Raw genomic sequence first — 23672 nt, 5'->3', positions numbered from 1 at the left:
TCTTTAGAACATTATATTTCATAAAAGACAATGATAAAAAAAGTACAAACATTTCCATGAGAAGCAAAACGAGACCAAAAAAAAAAAAAAAAAGGAAAAGGATTGCAAGGATTCACTAGCATTTACATCAATGCACTTACATAGAAGTATTTCATATTGTAATAAATAATCTTAAGTACACTTCCACCTCCTGAAAAACAACACTGTGACAGTTTGCTTCTCAAATGACAAATCTGCAAACCCAAGGCAAGAAATCTAGAGTGCTATTTACCTGACAGGTCTATAAAGGAAGGGGACAAGGCCAAGTACAATGACACAAAATCTGCTTCGACTCTGTCTCCAGAGGAGACTGTTGTATTGGCTATGCTTCCACTTTGTCTTCAGATGGCTACCAGCACTGTGGCTGGGATAGGAACGGAAGGTTTTAATAGACAGTTTTGTACTTAAATTTTATAAAATGAAATTTTCTTAGAGAACACCTTTCATAAAATACAAACAGAAATTTAATTTTTAATTATTTTTTGATTTACTGTGTGTGTACGCACACGTGTGAACCTGTATTGCACTCGTGTATGCATACACCTCTTTGTGCATGTGCACACATAAGGAAGTCAAAGTCAACTTGCAGGGGTAGGTTCTTTTCTTTCACACTGTGGGTCCCGGGGATCAAGGTCCGGTTGCCAGGTTTGGTGCAGGCACCTTTTCCCCTGAGCCATCTCAAAGGTAGACAGCAGAAAATATCTTTATAAAAAGGAAGAAAGCCACCTCATTCAAACCCAAGTTTTGGCAAAGAATTAAATGACATCTTCACTAAGAACCGGAAAGAATGTTACAATGAATGCGTGTCTTGTCTCCCTTTCTTTGATAAGCAGGCCATCAATCATGATTTCTTTCTCTAGTTCAAAGACATCAAATGATTTCCCCAGTGTCGTGAGGACCTCCCGGCATTGCTGTGTCCACACTGGACTTGCGACCAAGACATCTGACAGACAAGTGGTCAGAGGGTGCCTTCCTCATTCAGAGAGGTTTCAACTGTCTTGAGTTGACTTGTTTAGAGAAACACCACCACCACTTTTAAACTGTCGCAGTTAACAAAGCAGCCAACTGGGAGTAGACACCTGATGAAAACCACTGGTTGATCGGAGCAGACTGTTTCTGCTAATACATAAGAGAGAGCTTTATTGTCATATGGCCATGGTAAGTGAGCAAAACTGTCATTGATGGGAACATATATAGGTCACTGTTCATAATGGAAAATAATTCCGGGTCTGAATTAAAAAGAGTAAAACAGAAAACAGAGGTGGTTCTCACAGGCTGGCATACCAGATTCAACACCAAAATACAACAAAAAAATACTTATATCTGATTCCTGAAGCCAAATCAATGCCAGACTTAACCCAAAAAAGTAAGGCAGATCACCTGAAGTCCTGAATGTTTCTGAAACAGTGAACTATGTACCAACGTGAAAAGGTATCCCAGTGTGGACAGCCCAGCGTTATAAAATGTTTCCTGAATAAGATACAGCATGGTGTCAACTTCCCCACCACTGTGAGGAGGACCTCCTCTAGGTTCATTACCCGCCAAACCCCGTCTCACAAACCCTCAGCAACAGCAACACTGCATCCCACTGTCATTCCGTCAAATGAAACACTGCCTCGGCCACAGAAGTAGAAAGCAAACCAGCACACAAGATCTTCGTCTTCGGAAGTTCCGATTTTTCACATTTCAAGCAGCAAAAAAGTCTGAAGGTGATTATTCCAGAACCACTTCTAAGAACTAAACGCAGCAAGACCGTTGTCATGACAGGATCGGGTAAAGATTTTAATTACTGTATGATTGGGTTTGTGGCCATCAGCATTACCAAAACTATGATGGAGGATGACAGCTGCAAGCTAAGCTTTCGCCACTAGATAGAGAAGGGGACCAGACTTTCTCACACCCAGAATTCTCTCACCCCTCACGCTTGGGTAGAATTCACTTGACAGAGACACTGTTCAGTTTTAAATTTGTGAAAGCAAGGGCGATAAAATCTTAATAAGAATATGAGCTTTTTTCAAGAAATTTGTTTTCAAAAGATTATTTTTTATAATTGATATTTTTCAAAGTAAGAACACTGTTTTGGCTCTGCTGTTTTGTCACAGAAAAGCTGATCCAAACCGAGGATGACTGGACTTGGCATTAGGTAGTGAGACATATTTCAGAAGTCACGGTATCCATACATTCAATGAACTGATTTTAAGGTAAGTCTAAAGGCCCCAGATTCAATCCCCAGCACCACAGAAAGGGGGAGGGTCTATTAAATTTCACTTTTAGTGAAAAAACTTTAATAACACCAAAGATTTCTTGAAAGTGAAAAAGAATAGTTTGAATGTTTGGCTGATGCGAAAAGGGAAGTGTGTCATCTGAGAATTAAAGTTGAAGTTTAATTTAATCTAAGCATTAATCTTCATAAAAATAGAGCATCTAATTTCTCATCTAATAGTATAATTCATCTGTAGAAGCACTACTGGCTTTTCCGTAAGTTCATTCTTAAAAAAAAGTTTTTAAGATACTTTCTTTTGGTTCTCCTTAACGGGAAACAGTAATGCTGCTCATTATGAAACGGAAAACAAAACACAGCCTTGGGAACTTTTTTTTGAGGCACAAGATCCCTGACACTTACATCGGAGGTACAGAGAGACATTTAACGTGAAGAGTCCTGTAGAGCATATCACGTCACGACTTTGAAGGGTTTCCTGGTAATACGCATGCAGTATGCATAAACAATATGGCTGTTGACTTGGCAAAATCTGATGAGATTGCAAGCAAGGGAAAACAGAACAAAACAAAACAAAAAACCAAAAATAGGTAATTCTGGCAGGAAGAAAAGCTGGGCCAATCGTCCCTCTTTTAGAGCCCTCAGAGGGCTGGGCCTTTGCCCGCATGAGGCTGCAGGGAGATCTAAAGCTGAACACCGGGAGAACAGTTACTGCATTGTCTGTCCATCGCTGACACTCCCTTCTTTCCATACAAGGCTTAACCTTTGCTTTGAGACATAGATTTACATAGTTTTTTTTTCCCCATGCAAATAAAAAAAATGTCTATAAAAGTTCAATGAAGGCATAACCAATTACATGCAAAATTGTGACATCTTATTTTTCAACAATTTGAACACATTTAATTTACATCACGTATGTACAAAATATGTTTTGAACGGAAATAAAAGCATTCTCTTGAATTAAATTATAGATTTCAGTATAAAAATCTTCTCTTTGTAGGGAGCTCTCTTCACTTCCATTCCCAAGCAATGGGTTCAGGTCTCTAACAATACTTGCCACGGAGGATGCCCCAAAGTGGGGTGGAGAGTGGGGGAGTACGATGGTATGGAGTCCCGCGCTGTAAACATGAGGACTGCTGGTTCTTTTCACAGACTGGGACAATGAGACGTGTCAGTCTCTAGCCTCCACGCAGAGTACGCTCCAAGCCAGGTTCACAATCCAGCACTGTGGTCGACCCCACCACGAGAGACTTCTTTTAATAGTCTTCAATTGGAGCTAACTCCGGCATGAGGTTTACAGATATATTTGTATACAACCTATCAACCAGTACTTTGGGCGTGCATAATAAATTGTTCAATCCATCGATGTACTGACGCTCCTTAGAATACCTTAGTAATTTATACCTAAAAAAAGGCAGGAAACTAGATATGAATATAGACATATATTGTCTACATTAATCTGTCTTTGCCTCTCTATATATACACACACCACACCACACACACACACACACACACGGAATAAATGCAATCCAAAATCATTTGCCAAAGAGACTTTTAATCATGGAAGCGACTTCTATTTATTTTTCTAGCATGCAGTATATCAGTTCTGAAGCCCTGAGTCTCAAAATGACCATTCCACTTACCTCCCTAAAAACTGTACTTCCCCCCTATGGTGATGAGGGATAGATGTGTATTTTCCCAAGTCTCCCTCTGGCCGGGTTACATTATACCCAGCATAGTGAACTCTGCAAGGCAACATAAAATGGACTGAATGAATTTCAGAACAAAAACAGATTTAGGAACTCCAAACTTCCCAGCCCAAAGACCCCTTTCTTAGAAGAGGCAGAAGTTTACAAAATGTAGACAGAATTTAGAACCTTAATTACTAAGCAACTTGTGCCTCAACATACCTGTTCCAAAGGTCATCATCCTCTCCTCCCCAGCCCCAGAAGGCATTGGGAAAGCCATTGATCTTCCGAAACTGCTCCACCGTCAGGCCGCTCACCCCACCGAAGAACTCCTTATACGGAAGACTACGAAAGAGAAGATGGCAGTGTCCCATCAATCAGGACAGCCGGCCACAATTTTCCACTTCTCATGTGCTTTGACGTAGATTTCTTTTTTTTTTTTAATTTATTTATTATGTATACAATATTCTGTCTGTGTGTATGCCTGCAGGCCAAAAGAGGGCACCAGACCCCATTACAGATGGTTGTGAGCCATCATGTGGTTGCTGGGAACTGAACTCAGGACCTTTGGAAGAGCAGGCAATGCTCTTAACCTCTGAGCCATCTCTCCAGCCCCTGACATACACTTCTAATTTCACAAAACAAGCTGATTTAGAGGGCAAAAAAGCATTCTGGGAAATGTGAACAGAGAAATGAAACATTCTCACAGAACAGCAAAGCATGTATTTACATTAAATGTAAAATAAAAACACACGTGGCAATTGAAATTTAATAGTACTTTTATTTTGACTCAAAACCCCATGTCGCCGGGCGGTGGTGGCATACACCTTTAATCCCAGCACTCGGGAGGCAGAGGCAGGCAGATCTCTGTGAGTTCAGTCTAGTCTACAAGAGCTAGTTCCAGGACAGGCTCCAAAGCTACAGAGAAAGCCTGTCTCGAAAAATAACAACAACAACAAAAAAACCCCAAACAAACAAAACCCTGTGTCAAAAATAGTATCCTCACAAAAAAAATTTAAACATGCTAGTAACTGTCAATGCGTGCTAGATCTTGCTAAATTAAAGTCATTTTAAAATATTAACTGACTTTATTTATAGGCATATTACTTGTCACATAGAACAGGATAAATATAAATCAGGAAGAAATAAATGTTTAATTTTGAAATGAACGTGTCTATTTCTAAAATTACTTTACCTATTTGGATTAAACTCACAAAATACTCAGATATTTAATATATACTTTAAGAACATTTCCCACATATTATGGGGGATGCCATGTTGCAGAGGGTCAGGTTTTCTCGTAGGAGTCCTTGTACAAAGACAACCTGTAGAAGTCGGTTTTCTTTTCTACCAGATGGGCGCATCAGGCTTGCCACAGCACTTTCACTTGCTGAGCCCAGCTCACCAGCTCCAAATATATTTATTTTTAATGGGCTAGTATTTAGAAGAAAGCACTCCATTTTTAATGTAGGTTTTATTTTCCCTACTTTCTCTAACTCAAATCCCAAGGAGTCAATCAACTCTGAAACACTTTAAAAATTTATTCCATTTACTTATCTGTGTATGTGCCCATGGATGGGACAACTTTGGGGAGGTGAATTCTGTACCTAACAGAAAATAGTCTAAGCTAAATGAAACTATCACAAATACACTAAATAACATCAATATTGGGGAAAAAAAAATCTTCACAGTGACAGGAGACTAAAGCCAGCAGGCAATGCGTCAGGGCACGGCCCCCACTGTGAGCGTCCTCCTGCCTAGACCCTGAATGGGGGCCTTCGTCCCTCTGCTGCCATCCGCTATGGTAACTATGACTTCTCAACAAGGCTTCAAGCCAAGCATCCTAACCTCTGGATGGCTCCAAAGGGCTGGCTGGGATTTACGTGCCAGAAACCGCTGGTTTTGAAGACTCATACTCATTGCCACGATGGCAGGACTGACTTCCACGCCCACCAGCAATGTCTCCTTTCTCTTTCCCCACACCCTCACCAGCACTTGCTGCTGAAAATAAGTTGGCACAATGGGTTTTTAGTGAGACATAAAGGAAAAAAACCTTGTACTGTATAGGGCAGTGGATCTCAACCTTCCTAATGCCGCAATCCTTTAATACAACTCCTCATGTTGCGGTGACCCCACCATAAAATTATTTTCATTGCTACTTCATAACTGCAGTTTTGCTACTGTTATGAGTAGTAATGTGAATATATAATATGCAAGATATCTGATAGGTGACCCCCAAAGGGATGGCAATGCACAGGTTGAGAGCCCTGGTTAGAGGAAAATGGACGTGCCAGACAGCATCATGCTAAGAAAAGAAAGTCAAACTCAGAAAGACAAAGGCTACATGATTCCTCTCAGCTGCAGAAGCCTAGCCCTTATGCAGACATGTAAAAGCACAGCTATGTGGGAACAGAACTCCCTGGGGGAAGGGATGAGAAAATCAGGAAGGTGAACAGGGTCCTCAGTGTGATGCACTTGTACAAAAATGCCTTCATGTCACTGTGTGCATGCAATGGATATTTGTTAGTCAAAATTGCACTTAAAAAAAGGCGGTTATTTGGTTACAGTGAGGTGGCATTACCCATGGTAAGGCCTAATCTGTGTCATCTGTGTGTGTTCCTCAAGCCTTCTGTCAATACTGGATCATTAGCTGTGACTTGAGAGCTTCAGATTTTATACTTAGATCAGCAATTACTTACATAATAAAGGTATTTATCATGGCCTGGAGAGGTGACTCACTACGCAAGCACGAGGAACCGAGTTTGAATCCCCAGCACCCACTTAAAATGCTGGGCACAGAGGTATATGCCTGTGGTTCCAACTCTAGGAATGAGACATGTCCCTGAGAGTTGTTGGTCATCCAGTTAAACAAACTGGCAAACTCTGGGTTCAAAAATAACTGAAACTGAACTGAAAAAGACTGAGGAAGATATATGACAGCAAGCTCTGGCTTCAGACACACACACACACACACACACACACACACACACACACGGGGTATTTGCGTCATATAATTACAGGGCAGGTGGCCTGCAGAAGGGCAGGGCTGGACCCTGGACCATCCCTAAGGGGGAGTGGGGAGGGAGGGTGAAGGGAGGGGGCGCTAGCACCCTTCAGGATTAGGGTATGTGATCCCAGAGAGCAGCCCCACAGATGGACTCTATTGTGCAAGGAAGAGGAAAGCAACCTTGAGAGGAACAGGTGACTAGGCAAGGCCTGAAGAGTGAGAACCTACTTTTAAATCTCCGTGCTTACTACAGGAGTCAGGTTCCTTCCCACCACACCACGTTCGACCTCTGTGTGAAATCGAATGGACAAACCAGTCCTCCTCCTGGCTCCCGAGCAGCCTCAGATGGAGGCCCAGCGCGCCACTACAGGCACCCAGCCTGCCGCTCCAGGGAGACGGCAGAGCATCGCGAGTGAACATGGTACTCACATGTACATGTACTTGTCCAGCTTTGCTGCAAAGTGACGCGGCATCTCTCCACAGCCGTAATAGTTCCGGTCATTTTCCGGCAGATGATCCACATCATGGAAGATCACGCAGTCCCAGGTGTTGTCTTTCATGGCCTCTTTGAAGCCCACGTTAAAGAGCATCGCGCGATTGAACGGTTGTGTGCCAGTCTCCACGGAGCAGAGAAAACCAGAAATGCGCTCAGACTTGGTCATGTGATACTTTCCACCACTTCTTAATTTGTTGTATCATAGTCAAGTAATAATTATATGGTGGTAAAAAAATAAGCAAGTCAGAAGCATATGTCAGGCTTCCCAAACTCTACCAGGCACCACTTACCAATGGAGGATTTGTTCTGAGTGAGCAACACCACTCAGCTATTACAGAGTTATAATACACAGATATTATGGATGCTGTATCACTGGGAGATATATACCTTTGGGGCTACCATTATACATGTCCAATGCCACTGACTGATGTTGTTACAGGGCATAGGACTGCAGGCTGTTTAAATTTACTTATGACACAGTTTTGATGACAAAGAGGAGAACCGGACAACTGTTGCTATCTCCTCTACTGGCACACTGTATAGATATGAACACATCAACTTGTATTTCTGTTTTACTTCAAAAATGCCAGATCACCGACTATGTATGACCAAGTTTAAAGATAAAATAATAAAAGGCATTACATCAAAGAACACATAAGCAACTTTAAAAAGCATGTGCTGTACTTTCTGCTGCTGCTTTCTATGATATTAAAAATGAGGCCAGGAGTTCTGCTAGGCTCAGCACTCAAGAGCCCTGTCTGCTCTCACAGAGGAACCGAGTGTGTTCCCGGCACCCACGTCACGTGTCACGTAGTTCACAGCCATCTGGGACTCTAGTCTACGGAGTCTGACGTCTCTGCCCTCCTCAGGATCTGCACTCAACATGTCCACTTAAAATCATAAAAAATAAATCATTTTTATTAAGACAGGAGGGAGAGGCTGTGGCTCAGTGGTAAGAATATTTGCCTAGTAAGCTTAGAATCCTGGACTTGCTTCCTCCAGTGGGAGATGAGGAGATGAAGGCAGGAAACTGAAGGGGACTCCCAAGCAGACCCTTCTCTGCACAACCAAGACTGCTGTCCGTGAAGGACAGGCGCTCTTGGAAGGACTTTGAAGTACAGAGAAAGCAGCTTCACACAGCACACACCAGCTTCCTTCCTGCTGCAGCACCACGTTACAGTGCGCTGGCAACCCTGGCTTGTTTTTGTTTTGTTTTGTTTTTTAACTCTCTATTCCTGCTTCAAGAATGCTTTACCGGACACAACGGAGGAACTTATTACATAAAATCCAAGTTCCCATATTGCAACCCCTTTCCTTTATTCATAATGACCATAGTCTGTGGTCTGTGGCAAACAGCAAAGCTTGCTTCAGCGTCTGAAGATTAAGGCCCTTACAAATGCTTCGCGTTTTACAAATCATCCCCCAACACCTCAGAAAGGGGATTTGGCAGGAGTGAAGGAGGCAGGCAGTGTGGCCTAGGGAGAGACACAGTGTGGGGCACAGGTTCCCACAAACGCGAGGTCACACAAAGCACACTGCTTTCATAAGGAAAAGGAAGCAAATTATAGTAATCTTATCGGCACATCGATGTCGGCTTTACTAAACTACTTGGTTTCTAAGGTCTTAAAATCCGCTTCTGGATCCACACTTGGATGCTAGCTCTCGCTCTGTTAACTTCAGATATTTTCTAGAATTCTTACTCTGGAGGCAGAGGAGTTAAATCATGCCACCGCCCTCCCTTCCCACCTCCCAACCATGGTTGCCTTGATTTTTGGTTAAATTAATGAAGTGTACATTACTAGCACTGTGCAAATATTTCCTCAGTGCTAAGTGAATTGATTTTTTTCTTTGTGGAGGAGATTAGCCAGCTTTCTGTATAACTAGAAAGGACAGTCGATAGAACCTACACCTTTAGTAATTACGGAAATTTCAAATCCTCTCTCAGCTCCTAGTCTCCTCAGTCCAGTCCCCACTGTCCTCACGGGCAGCCACGTGACTCTCATCCGGGCTTCTGCTTCATTCACACTCTTGATCACCCATGTCTTTAATGTGGCTTACTTAATTTGCTGTGGTATGTCTTTCAGATGTGTGTGCACACGTGTGCATGTGTGTGTGTGTATGTACGCTTGTGTATTTCATCAATAAATGACTGAAAATGCCACCGTCTACCCTTGAATTGACATTCTGGGTAGATACTTCATGGGCAAAGTGCCTTTCTTTCTCTAGAACCTGTAAGTCAGGCTCTTAGGCACCTGCAATGGCGGGATAGCTCACATATTCCTGACTCCTACCTGTCATCTTTCTTGTAGTCTCCTTAACATCGTCTCTTTTCCCTTTCTTTCTAAAATACTGTGCTCTGTAATGAACATGTGCTTTATTCACACGTGCATCGTGACACATGCCCTTTGCTTCTGAAAACCTCTCTCTCTCTCCTCTCTCTCCCTCTCTTTCTCTCTCCCTCTCCTTCTTTCTCTGTCTCTCTCTGTCTCTGTCTCTCTCTAGCCCTGGCTGTCCTAGAACTCTCTATGTAGAGCAGATGGGTCTTAAACTCACTGAGATTTCTCTGCCTCTGCTTCCCAAGTGCTCGGATTAAAGGCGTGCACGATACCTAGCTTTGGAAATTTTTCTTCAATTTTTTTTATTAGCCTTTTCCTTCCACACTCCCCAAATTTTTTTCTGCTGTGGTTCTTCCAGATGAGTGGGTATATTTGTTATACATTAATATATTAAGAATTGCAGCAGAACTTGGTGACTTAAGAAAAGCCACAGACGGGAGATGTAACTGGTTGACGGTGCTGGATCCCTAGTACTAGGGAAGCTGAACAGAAATGAAACCGGCCAGCGGTTATTTACGAAGCTGACCACATCATCCACAGAAATGGAGTCTTCTGAGCAGGCTGAAGCAGTCATGTGCCGATGACCTATTCTCAAGTCAGAGAAGAACTGCCCCTTCTCTGGTAGTGGTTCCGAGGCAACCTACCTTGTCTCCCAAGGCCTCTTAAAGGATGGTTACCTTCACACAAAAGGGGTGCTCTTAGACTCTGCTTTCGTACATTTTGGTTCTACTGTAGGATTTATTTTACCTCCTACCTATTCTTCCAGAAGCTTCACCCACCACGTTTTCAGTTCCCCTGCATTCTACTCCGATTGCTCTTCCTTTATGGCAAACCATTCTCGGTTCAGAAACAAGCTTTCGCTTCTCTGTTAGCTCCGGGGATCCCGGTTGTGAGACTTGGTGGATTTTATCTTTGTTCTCTCATTACCTTGCTTGACAGTGTCTCATTTGCGGACATTTTCTTTAAAACCTGGAGGTCTGTGGCTGCCTATTCATGTTTAAGACTAAGGTACTGAAAAGTGGAGGCGTTCTCTCTGGTGCTCACACTGCACACCACTGTATCAGTAAATAATTCTACTCTAATAAAACCCACCCAACCATTGTTGGCAATGCCCGGTGTCACCAGACCCCAGGCATCACCATATCTTTGCGGCCTCACCCGTGACTCACTCTCTACACAGACCCCAATGGTTTGGTTTCTAAGCTGTCGTCCCCATGTCACATGATAATTTCCTGTCTCACCCTTCCAGAACAGGAAGGGGCTTTAGGTGGTGCAATGGGGAATCTCGATAAGGGGTTGTCTACAGATCAACTCTGGGCGTGCCTGTGAAAGCTTTACCTTGATTGTAGGGGTTAACACAGTAAGTGTGGGCAGTTTCATTCCCTGGCTTTGGGTCCTGGGCTACATGAGAATAGAGACGAAAGGAGAAGCAGGTGTAAGTGTGTTCATCTCTCTCTGCTCTTGATTGTGGATGAGATAGTTCATCACCACCTATAAAGCAGGTGATCTCTTCTTCGTTAGTTCCTTTGTTGGAAGTGAGTTCTGGTTTTTCTGTCCTGTTCCATTAAATTTCCTTCCTGTTTCTATAAGAAGCCCTTTTGCAATTTCTCCTCCATTCTCAGTAGAATATACAACAAAATTAATAATGGACAAAGTATGGCTTAACTTGCATTACTAAGGGCTATTTTTTGATAGCAATTATTCAGATTTTTATTGAAGACTGTTTTTACTAAGGACTGAAGAATATCCAATTAAAATTTTTCTTTTGTAATTTATTCTGAATTTATTTAAAAAAAGAAAAACCCTTCTTGGCTTTTACTATATGGCTAATGTGACCTTCAGATGTGTATGCGCATATGTTGGCATGTCTCTAGCTTGTGTATTGTGTATTCGCCTCACGCCACTGAGACAGGACCTCACTGTGTAGCTCTTCCTGGCTTTGTTGGTGCTTGCTATATAGACTGGGCTGGCCTTTCCACAGAGATCCGACCGCTGGTGCCTCCCGAGTGCCGAGACTAAATGGCTGTGCAGTGATGCCTGGTCCCAGCACGTGTACTTTTCAACATAGCAACTTATCCTATAAAAATTGACCTTCTAAGAAATGATCACCAGTCAGGATTTGAAGCTACTTTCACGACAGCTGTAGCTGTGCATCTACACTGTTGTCAGAGACGGCTAGCCTTCTCTTTTGAACCATCATTCACCCACAGTGTGCAGGAGGTAAGCACTCTCTGAACTTTGGTGCTGGTCAACAACTTTGCGGTTGTGGCACAACATCTACCAGAGCATCTGAGATTCGCATTTTAACCCTCTAGTCTCTGAGGTCTGAATCTCAGCCTTGACTGATACTAAACCAGGAACACACATCCGATAGTACAGGACAACTGAAGAGCACCCCAGAAAGCCAGAGAATCGAGGGGGGTGCATGGCTTTGCCTCCTCTCTGAAGACGAGCTGAGAGATAAAGGTCTGGTGGGTGATTAACCCACAACGATAAACTCACTCCCAACAAAGGGCCAATGAGGAAAAGATCAGCTATTTTATAGATGCTGATGAAATAACTAAAAAGCCACAGGACAAAAGAAAAACACTCAACCCTTCCTCCTTACCTCACACCACAGATAAAGATTAACTCAGAAGGAGGGATTAGCCCAAATGGGAGAGTTAGAACCACAAATGTTCTGGAGAAAAACATTCTGAGAGTATCTGAGAACCTCACTCAAAACAAAACAAGAGGGAGCGAAAGGGGTGGCGGAGGTGGGGAAGAGACAGAAATCTTTAATAAATTAAAAAAATGTAAAAAAAAGAAAGAAAGGAAGGAAGGAAGGAAGGAAGGAAGGAAGGAAGAAAGAAAGAAAACAAAACAAGAAGTGGGAACTATGAAAAAAAATCAAATAACTGAACTTGATTAAAACGAAAACCTTTACTTTTCAATAAAACTGTATTTGAGGTTGGGGATGTATCTCAGTGGTAGAATATTTAAATAGCAGGTGCAAGGCCCTGGGTTTAATCCCAGCACCGAAAGGGGAAAAAAAAACCAAACACTATCAAGAAATTTAAGGGCAGACCACAGTCTGAAGATAAATACTTGCCAAGCATGACTCACAAATGACCTATGACTAGAATACACAAAGAATTCTGCAGCCCAACAAATAGATACCTCAAATAAAATAACAGACGAAGATTAAACAGAGACTTGCTAATCTACATGAACAGTACTGAGACTCTACCAACTCATCAACCAAGGCAAGCAGGGGAAGGAAGGTAATGTGATCGGAAAGGCCAGCATGATGGTGAGCTTCAATCGTCAACTTGACACAACCTAGAACCACCCAAGAACGGAGCCTCAAGGAGGGAGTGTCTATAAATTGGGCTGGTCCATGCGCATGTCTGTGGGGTCATAATTACGGTAATTGGTGTGGGTAGAGCCAAGCAACTGTAGGTGGCACTGCTTCCTGCCTGTCTGGAGCTGTGTGTGGAGAAGGAAGGCTGAGCTAAGCCAGGAAGCAGGTGAGCACAGTCATTCTCACCCTGATTGTAGGAGTGATGGCTATTTTAGGTCCTGGCCACGATGGAGTTGTGAGGTAAAATAAGCCCTTTCCCAAGTTGCCTTTTGTCAGGGCATTTTATCACAGCTACAGAAATGAAATAGTTAGTACAGAATACACTGCCCACCGCTGAGCTTCCAGAAAGAGAGGCCTAAGTCAGAAGACAGCGCTCTCTCCAAGGGGAGCTTACTATTTTAGGTTTCTGAGACAGCGCTTTAGAAAAGAATAGAAATAAAATCACGAATTCTTTTATTACACGTATAGTCTTTAAACAGAGGCATGGACTGCAACAGTAAGGCAAGGTCACTTCAACTCTATGTAGCTTAGGCCAGCCTGCATCGCATCCATTTGAGGCAAGTGTCTATATATTGGGCTGGTCCATGTAATGTCAAGTTTTTGTTTGTCTTGTTTCTTGCTTTGCCAAAATTTATTTATTAATTCCACTCTCTTCCTGTTTATCTCTTGTTCTGAAAGAACTCTAGACTCCCATCTGGAAGGGATCCTGGGCACCACAGATTTGATTCTCTATGTAATTTCTCTGACCTGTCACTGGCTGGGCATTTCCTTACTTGATGGAGGAGGGTCATCTTTCTATCTGTTGTTTCATTGGTTAAATAAAGAGACTGCCTTGGCCCTTTAATAAAACAGAAAATTAGGTAGGCGGAGTAGACAGAACAGGATGCTGGGAGGAAGATGGCAGTGAAGGGAGTTGCCATGATTCTCCCACTCCAGACAGAAGCAGGTTAAGATCTTCCCTGGTAAACCACCTCGTAGGCTACACAGATTATTAGAAATGGGTTAGATTAATATGTAAGAGCTAGCCAATAAGAGGCTGGAACTAGTGGGCCAGGCAGTGTTTAAAAGAATATAGTTTCCATGTAATTATTTCGGGGCATAAGCTAGCCATGTGGGCAGCCGGGTGCCGGGGACGCAGCCCACTGCTCCTATTACTACACTTACTGAGCTGGTCTCTGCTGTGAAAGGGATAGTTCTACCGTCCATATCAGTTTAAGTGCTGCTGACAAGCTACGCGTGTGTCTACAACAGAAACATCCAAGGCTCTGCTACCAAGAAATGTAATTCTAAAAATGGAAAACTAAAAACACAGACCAGAAAATGACCATTGTATGCTACTTCTCTCTTTAAGGACTACTACCTGGCTCTACTCAGGCACCCTGCATTACCTAATAAGGTCAAGGCAATATGAGCTTTCAAGGCTAGCCAGCAGTAGTACCCTCTAGACAAAGGACTCCCCCATCAAGAATTAGTAATGCTTCACATTGAAACAACAATACGAAACCTTTATGTATTAAAATTCATAGGTCAGAAATGGAAAACACTTTCAAAATAAAACACAGTGGATGTGTCTGAGGTCATTGATGTGATGAGTTCACCCCTAATTCAGAGCAGGACCGGACATTGATGGCATTCCAACACGCCCCATCAGGAGCCCAGGCAGGTGCACAGGACTAAATACTCTCGAGTATCTTGTATTACAAAAGAAGCAATGTCCCCAGGCAAACTGCCCTTAGTGGAGCTTTTTAAGCACAAATCCAATTCACAAAGATAAGAAGACAGAAGTGGAGTAATGTCACAAGTCCAGCATTTACCTCTGTGGGATGAGCATCAGCCATGTACTCATAAAACAGCCTGACAATCTAATAGGGAGTATAAAGCCATAAAATATATCAAAGCTATTGCCTCAAAATCAAGCATAGTCCCTGCTCAATTCATTTGACCAGATTGTAATTATTAAAAAGAAAATACAAGTTCAATCCCAAATATGATTTCATTCAATCCTAAATCCAAGGATGACTCACCGACGGACTCTGGCTGAGTATTCTTAATCAAACTCCATCACAAATTGAAGTTCTAGAATATTTAGTGGCATTCTGAAAACCGTCCTCACCTGTTCAATGACGTAAAAGGCAAATTCCAGCCGCTGTTTCTGGAGCATCGGAATTAGGTGCAGGAAAAAAATTGGAAGATGTTCGTGGCGGTTACGGAAGGGGATGAGAACGGCCACCTTCAAAACAGAACAGAACACCCGCAGATGAGTAAGGCGGGGTTGCAGCAAGCCCTGCAGGTGCACACAACAGCTGAGCCTTGGGAACTTCCAGTGCCTTCACGTTACAGCCTTCTGAGTTTCTCACTAGACTTACACTGTGTACTCACACAGGTTCGGCCATTAATTCACACCTAATAAGTCTTGTGGAACCAGCAGGGACAGAAGCATCACTCATCCCCTACACACATACACACACACATACACACACTCAGACACATACACGCACACAGACACATACAGACAGACACACACACATACACACACTCAGACACATACACGCACACAGACACATACAGACAGACACACACACACTCACAGACACACACATACAGACACATACACGCACACAGACACAGACAGACAGACACACACTCACAGACACACACATACAGACACATACACGCACACAGACACATACAGACAGACAGACACACACTCACAGACACACACATACAGACACATACACGCACACAGACACATACAGACAGACACACACACACTCACACACACACACATACAGACACATACACGCACACAGACACAGACAGACAGACAGACAGACAGACAGACAGACACACACACGCATCCTCAACTTCTAGGGTTTAAATTTTACCAGAGAAGTAAAATCTTACACATCAGAGTCAGACCTTCACAAAGCTAAAGTGTTTCCTAATTCACTTTCCTCAATTTCCGAGTTAAACTGGCTTTATTGTAGCTGCTAATTTGACAATAAAACTTGAAATCAACACAATATATTTTCTACACATGATAAATTTCAAAAATCACCAAATTTTTAAACAATTTAAAAAATGAAAAGGTTACTAAAACACGTCTATACCACTCTAGGTTCTGGATTTCGAAAGAGCCATAAACCTGGAGTTTTAAACTTTTATTTAGACCAAAAGAAAAAAAAATTACAAATAATTGAAATTGCTAAGTTCTGGGACTCATTTCACTTGTAAAATCAGGACGTGACCTTAGGCACTGTTAATAACAACAAAAAAATCAACAATGGAGCTGGGGGTGTAGTCAAAGGTGAACCCTGGGTCCTGGATTCAGCTCCCAACATCAGAAAAAGAAAAACAAACAAACAAAAATGACATTTAGCCATGTATATTGCCAGAATTGCAAATGAAAAAAAAAAAAAAAAAGCTGAGTCAAGGGTTTACTTTGAAGGAGATCCGGCTTAGTAAACTTGAGGGCATGTAGACTAGAAAGGCCACACTTCTCTTTCATTTCCTGATGTGATAGCTAGAATAGAGACAGTCTGTGAGGCTGGCATTCCCATGCAGCCATGGGTAGTGTTACATCCGTAAGTCACAGGACCGCCATGATTCCGATGCCCTGTGGACCCTACTCCCATTTGATTTGCCCAGAAGATATCTGTGAGCTCAGAACAGTGAGGATCTGGATGATGCTGCAGCAATACCCAAGACCCCCTCCCCATCCCCGCACTTGGTGACTACTGAAGATGCTAAGCAGGGATTGGTGGTGAGCTGGCACACTGGAGGATTCCTAACTCAATAAGCAGCCAACCAGCTCCCAGGGCCCTGATTCACACAGAGTGCAGGAATGGCTACAGAATCCAAGGGAGAGCTAGTCAGACGGTGAGGACTAGGCCTTGCAGTCCCTTCAGTGGGAGCGCAGCAAAATCTACCCTCCTGGCTTTGCCTCTGGCTACAAGTTGCTGACTTGATACAAATGGGCTCCAGAAGCAGTTAAGGCAAATTAGAGCGATTAGGGAGGGAGATGACACATAGAGTAAAACTGCCTGAGGATCCAGCACTGAGAGTTGCTCTCTGGCCCCTCCCCCACAACACAGAACCTATGTGGCACTCACCGTTTATACAATAATAAATAAATTTTTAAAAATCAAATTATAGGGGCTGGAGAGATGGCTTAGTGGTTAAGAGTGCTTGCTGCTCTTCAGAGGACCTGAGTTCCATTCCCAACATACGGTTTAAGGGCCTCATAACCACCTGTAACTCCAGCTCCAGATAAGGAGATCTGACTGCACGCACGCACGTGCACATACTCATGAAAAATAAATCTTAAAAGAAAATCAAATTATAGATATTTAAGCGAAGAAGCCACCAAATCGGTGAAATCCATTAATGATAGCCCTATGAAGTAAATACGACCAGGTTGAGGAGCTGAACAGGTAAGGATCAGCAAACACCAAGGTCAGGCTTTAATACAGACAGTGCTTCAGTGGAGCCTATGAAACACCAAGAGGCTTGGGCTCGGAGGTTTGTTGTTGCTGTTGTTTGTCTTCTGTCTTAGTAAGGAACGGAGAATGTTCTTAAAGATAGCATCCTGGCAAACAAAAGAAACTTTTATAGTAAATGCCTGTCCAAAAGACAAGCAGACGCTATCACGTTTGAAGTGACAGGCCTAAAGCTATATATGTGTGCACGTGTGCATATGCACGTGTGTGTGTATGTATGTGTGTGTGTGTGTATATTTTCATTAAAATAAAGCTACATAATATCTTTAAAATTAACTTGGTGTTATGACATTCCTATACGTGGGACAATATTCTTAATAGTTTATAATTTATTGTTGAGAGAGAGAGCACAGTGTCCCATGGTTATTCATGTTGAGGGTCTTTCTTCCACAGGTGTGGCCTTGCAGAAGTCCCTCTCTTGTGGAAGCAACAGGGAAGACAGAAGTCCTTCCTCACCACCTCTTGTTCAAGAAAAATTTACACCATTCAGTCACTTCCCATTTCAATGCACTAGTCTTAGTGAATTATCTGTGCACTTCCCATTGTTTATTTCCTCCTAAGTACACAATGAAGAGACAATCAAGAAAATGTCTGCCACGTAGCCTTCGCCCAGCAAAGCCCCGCCCTGGCACACGCTCTGAAGAACTCCACCGCTTACACCAGGGTCCCGCCCTGGCACACACTCTGAAGGACTCCGCCACTTACACCAGCTTTTCACCAGATTGCTTTAGAGCCCAGCTAGCTGTTGCCACTGAATTAGATGGAAACACAAGAGCTCCTGAGCTCCCATTCTGCTGGGGGTTTTAGCTACCTTCCCCTTCTTCCTTATTTCCAGGGCCTACACGATCAAATTTCAGCCTGATAAAGAGGGGAGGAGGCAGTTCTTGTCTGTTCTCTTTACAAGAGGTTAATGTCTGATGGCTGTTCAAGAATTGCCTTGTGTGGTTGAATACATATATTCATCCTGTGAGTTCTGTCCCTCTAGAGAACCTTGACTAATAGATTCACTAAGAGGCTCAAAGCTGATCTAAGGGCTATCATACAGCCCCTGCATCAAAGGAGCTAAGTTTTTTTTAATCCCTAAATAGCTTTGCTCCCATGAATTCCTCCGATCCTAAGCAGTCACATGAGCATATAGCTCACTAACAGATCTAATTAAGAATGACCCCTGTGGTTCCAGCTGTCCCAGAAAATAGAAGAAAATACGCTAGAAAAGTGAAGACCCATCCAGTACAAACCACAGCAAGCAGAATGAACAAATTTCCTGGTCCTAACTATGCCACCAGTACGATACACACATCCAGTGTCCTGTGTCCTGTCTTAGCATCGGCCTCCATGGCATCCCTCAGCTGTCATGACTATGTTTTTCTCTTACATAGCATTCAACATATGCACTCATCACTCAAGTAATAAAAACAACCCATTTTCCAAGAGCATTTTCTAAAGCAGACTGCTTCGTATAGATACAACTGCTTAAAGGATCTATAAAGAAATATAAAAATTCATTTATGCAATTATAAAATATTTCCCTAAAATTTGCACTGAAATGCATTGAGGCAGCTTTCTAAGTTGCTTGAGGTCATGAGAAAACTGAACCTTTATTTATTCATTTGTAATAAGGCCCCAAAGGCATTTATTAACCTCATAAACCCAACTCGACAAAACTGCTCTGTTTACCTCAAGCAAAGTGTTCTTGCTACACAAGGGATGCGGGAGAAATGCATGCATCCCTGAACAGGAGTTCAAGGTCAGGTCAACGATGTCACAGGATCTTTACCAGATGCATTCTCCTTCCTACTAGGGATTTTGCTTTGATCCTAACATACAAATATGTTAGAAGAACACTGTTATTTTTTAAAGGGCTATTCCCAGGTTAAAGTCCCATCAAATCTTGAGGGCATAGCACCTGTTTGATGACAGCTGGTTTTCATTTCCAGTACATGGTGCCGTGCCGAACTGTAACACTGCTCCATTATACAAACTTTCCTTTAGGGTCACTTTCACAGGATTGAGAGCAACTTCCAACCACTTCTCTTTGCTGTTGTTTCGGTTTTGCTTGTTTGTTTTAGTGCACAAGAGGCTGACTCACTCCCTTGCGATTTTTCAAACAAGCCATTAAATAGAATTCTGAAAACCAAGCAAAGAGCTCGAAGCCCTCCTTTCCAAGTTTGACCATGAACTCTGAGAGGCCTCTGGGGACTGACTGAGAAACAGTTTGGCAGACCCAAGCTGAATCCAGCTGAAAATAAGGACGTTAGCATCCTTCCTGTGAGTTCTCCATTCCAGAAGCTGGTGGGAAATACCTACAGGCGTCAGGAGTCATTGGCTCAACGGCCTCTCCTCTGAACAAGGCAGTACCAAAAAGAAATCCATACTGCAAGTTAAACTGGTCTCACCTTTTTACCAGAAACCCTGGGACCCTGAACACGGGAGCACACTCTGTGCAGGTACAGATGCCCTTACAGTATTCCAAAGAACAGCGCTGATTGCAAGGGAACTATAAAGGTCTGGGCATTAAATACATACCTTTTGATGCTTTCATTTGATCAAAAATTAGAAAATATTTTGCTCTCTGTTTTGAACAAAGCACACCTTTGTCCCTAAATCCTTAGTCACTGTCACACAGCCTTTGAGGAAAAATGCCTCACCTTCCATCTGGGCTTGCAGTCTTTGGGCCTCCAGTGGCCTCCTGGCCCAATGTCTACGTCCTTGGAGAAGAGCTGATGAACTTCATCAAAACTGATCTCACTCACATTGACACTGAGGAATCCCCCTGCAAGTGAAAACACATGAAGGACCAGCATCAGTCATAGAGTGACAGGCAGTACGGGTTATTCCTGTCATCACCATGTACTTATTGAACAACACCTCCTTTCACTTTTAGATGGTAACTTGTATGGCTACCCCACTATATTTGGCACACTGGCTGAAGAGAACAAAATTCTTCAGCTCTTCTCTTTTTAGTAAAAATACTTCTAAGTAAAAATATATATGTATTTAATATATTTAGAAAATGTTGAACCTCATTCTAGCACAGCACACTCTAATGTGTGTGTGTGTCAAATGTGTGTGCACACATGGATGTGCACATGAATGGTGTGCATGCATATAGGGCAGAGGATAACTTCTCTGGTCTCAGTCCTCAGGTACCTTCCGCCTTGTGTTTGAGACAGGCTCTTTCACTGGCCTGGAAGTGCAGTTTATAGGCTAAATGTGCTATAAGGGAACAGAGTCCACGGTGTCTGCCTCTCATCACTTCATCACAGAGATAACATGCATACACCAACATATCTGGCTTTTTATGTGCGTTCTGGTGGCCTAAACTCAGGTCCTCATGCTTGGGAGGCAGGAATTCTCCAAATCATCCATCTCCCTAACCCTTAAAACTACGCAAGAGTGGAGAGTTAAACGAGGGATCAGAGGGTCCTGAATCCTAGAGCCTACTAGAGGACATTGTGCTTTCTCTGCCTCAGCTCCCCCATCGCTACGAGGGTACAATGATGGTTACCCTCCAAAATGATCACATCCATTTGATTCAAAAGCCAGCAGCATCAGCAGGCTCCACAGCCACAGATAAAATGAACCTCACACCAAAACATGGCATTTTTCTTGTCATTATTCCCTAAACAAACAAAACACATGATGCCTACAGTTATTAGGTATTATTACCAATCTCGGGGTGATTAAAAGCATACATGAGGCCATGCATAGGTTGCGTGCAAATATGACATTTTATGTAAGGGAATGAGGTGTCCATAGACTAGAGCACACTGGACAGGAAGGTCCTGAAATCATTTCCCCCATGGACTCTGAGAGAGGATTGTCACCTGTAGGAAGGATAAGGGACAGGACAGACACTAGATATACTCAGGAAGTATTGGTTGCTATCACGACTATTTACGAACCTTCTCCCCAGTCCTCCAGCCCCTGGAAAGAGAACACAGGGCCCCATATAAGGTATTGAGGAAGGAGAGAAAGATAGAAAAATTAAAGACACATAGAAAAGAAAACAAGCTTCTCATCCTAACTATTTTGCATTTCTTGCTGGCTGACAATCAAGAATCTGCAATGTAACTGGTACAAGTAAGCTTGCTACAAAGGCAGTGCTTGGTCTCCCAAAGGGCGGTGAGACAGCAAATGATGCTTTCTTGGGGCCAGAATCTTTGTGGGCTTGAGTTAGCACTACTCTAGACCCCAAACATAACCCTGCATCTCAGGAGACCACCTTACAATTTTATTTACAAAAAAAAAAAAGCAAGAAAAGATTCCTTAAGAAAAATGAGCAAAGCAGCTTATATATGTTTAAACTTTACTTAACTTGTAAACTGTTTAAACTCTGTTGGAAATTACATTTGCAGAACAATGTAACTTACAAAGCCACATAATCATGTATACAGCCTCCTAAAGGCATTTGGTCTTCTTATCTTGTATGTCTCGCAGCCTATCTTTGCTTCATTCTGGCTGGTCCTGAAACGCATTTCTGCAGTATAGTCAAGGACCAGGCTTACCTGAGAAGAGGTCTCTACGGCACCTTCCTGTTCATGTTGATACTACTACTGAGCTAAATACCCAGTTATCGACTTGTTTGTTACTGGAGACAGAGATGGATCTTACTAAGTAGTAGCCTAGGATAGACTTGAACTCCCATGGGTTGGTTGGTTGGGTTTGGTAGTGATGGTGATTGAACCTACGACACACATTAAGCAAGTGTTCTATGATAGAGCTATATCTCATCCACCCCCTGTTTGCTTGTTTTAATTGTGAAAAAAGCCTTGCCAAGTTGACCACACTGGTCTTTTAGCTGCAGTCATTCTGTATTGATCTCCCAAAAAGTTGGGATTACAGACCCACACCACCAGGAGAAACTCTAGCCTTGAACTCTCATTCCCTGCTCCAGCCTCCTGGTTAGGCTTCTAGACATGCACCATCATAATTGGCCTCCTGACACATCGTTTTTCTTTTTTAAAATTGTGTGTGTGGGGGGGGTTAGATGTCCTTCTGTATATGTATTGCCTTTATTGGTTAATGAATAAAGCTGCTTTGCCCTATGGAATGGCAGAATATAACCAGGCTGGAAGAGATATAGAGAGAGAGTAGGCAGAGTCAGAGAGACGCCATTTAGTTGCCATAGGAGAAGGACAAGCTGGAACCTTACTAGTAGGCCACACCTCGTGGTGATACACAAATTAATAGAAATGGGTTAATTTAAGATGTAAGAGCTACTTAATAAGAAGTCTGAGCTAATAGGCCAAACAGTGTTGTAATTAATATAGTTTTGTGTAATTATTCGGGTCTGGGTGGCCGGGAAACAAAAGAGCTATCTCCCCATCTCCATTTACTTGTGTGTGTGTGTCTGTGTGTGTGTGTGTGTGTGTGTGTGTGTGTGTGTGTGAGAGAGAGAGAGAGAGAGAGAGAGAGAGAGAGAGAGAGAGAGATTAGAACAGCTGCCCTTGGAAGTCAAATGATCCTCAGTTGTAAGCTACCTTAAGTGGGTGCTGGGAACCAAACTTGTGTCCTTTATTCTAGGCCTCCACTCCCAGTAGTTCTTTTTTTTTCCCCAGATAATAATAATCAGTTTATTCTTGAGAGAGAGAAGCAAAGATGAAGAATAGTGGCAAACTGTGTGTTTGTCTTGATTCTATCGCTTACCAGCTTTCTTGTCTTAAACTATTCACTAAATTTCTCGTTTCCAGTTCCCTCCTGTTTAAATGAGGGAATATAGTAACCTGGAGAAGTTATTGTTTCCAGTTTTGTATTCATTTCTTCAGTGTGTGGAGAGGGGCAGGGGCTATATGAGACAGTTTATAAGAACAAGTTGTGGCCCGTAGGTCTCTCCTTCCACCATGCAGATTCTGAGAATTAAATGCAGGTTGTCGTGATTGGCAGCAGCAGCCTTAACCTGCTGGGCCGTATTACCAACCATCTTCCTAATTATTGAAAAAGTTTATTTCACTCAATGATAAAAGAAATCAATATGGATGATATAGATGCAAATATAAGCATACATATACATTGAGAAATCAGTTAATTATCAGTTCTCATAAAA

General features: G+C 42.7%; 1 protein-coding gene across 2 annotated transcripts in view; it reads right to left on the bottom strand.

The window, feature by feature from the left end:
- B4galt6 (beta-1,4-galactosyltransferase 6) overlaps positions 1-23672 on the bottom strand; it is a 68748-nt gene continuing 45076 nt past the window's right edge. For both annotated transcript variants that reach the window (XM_050135053.1, XM_050135054.1), the window contains 6 exons: positions 20275-20399; positions 15241-15357; positions 7382-7569; positions 4168-4290; positions 3901-4002; positions 1-3661 (listed from right to left, as the gene is read on the bottom strand). In XM_050135053.1, coding sequence (XP_049991010.1) covers positions 3514-3661; positions 3901-4002; positions 4168-4290; positions 7382-7569; positions 15241-15357; positions 20275-20399 — 803 coding nt within the window. In that variant the 3' untranslated portion in view covers positions 1-3513. The remainder of the gene's footprint in view (positions 3662-3900; positions 4003-4167; positions 4291-7381; positions 7570-15240; positions 15358-20274; positions 20400-23672) is intronic.

This window comes from Alexandromys fortis, unplaced genomic scaffold (genome assembly GCF_014885135.2).
Source record: "Alexandromys fortis isolate MF-2015 unplaced genomic scaffold, M_Fortis_MF-2015_v1.1 scaffold_25, whole genome shotgun sequence".
Taxonomy (NCBI): domain Eukaryota; kingdom Metazoa; phylum Chordata; class Mammalia; order Rodentia; family Cricetidae; genus Alexandromys; species Alexandromys fortis.
Note: the sequence above shows the minus strand (reverse complement) of the source record. Positions and strands in the feature narration are given on the sequence as shown.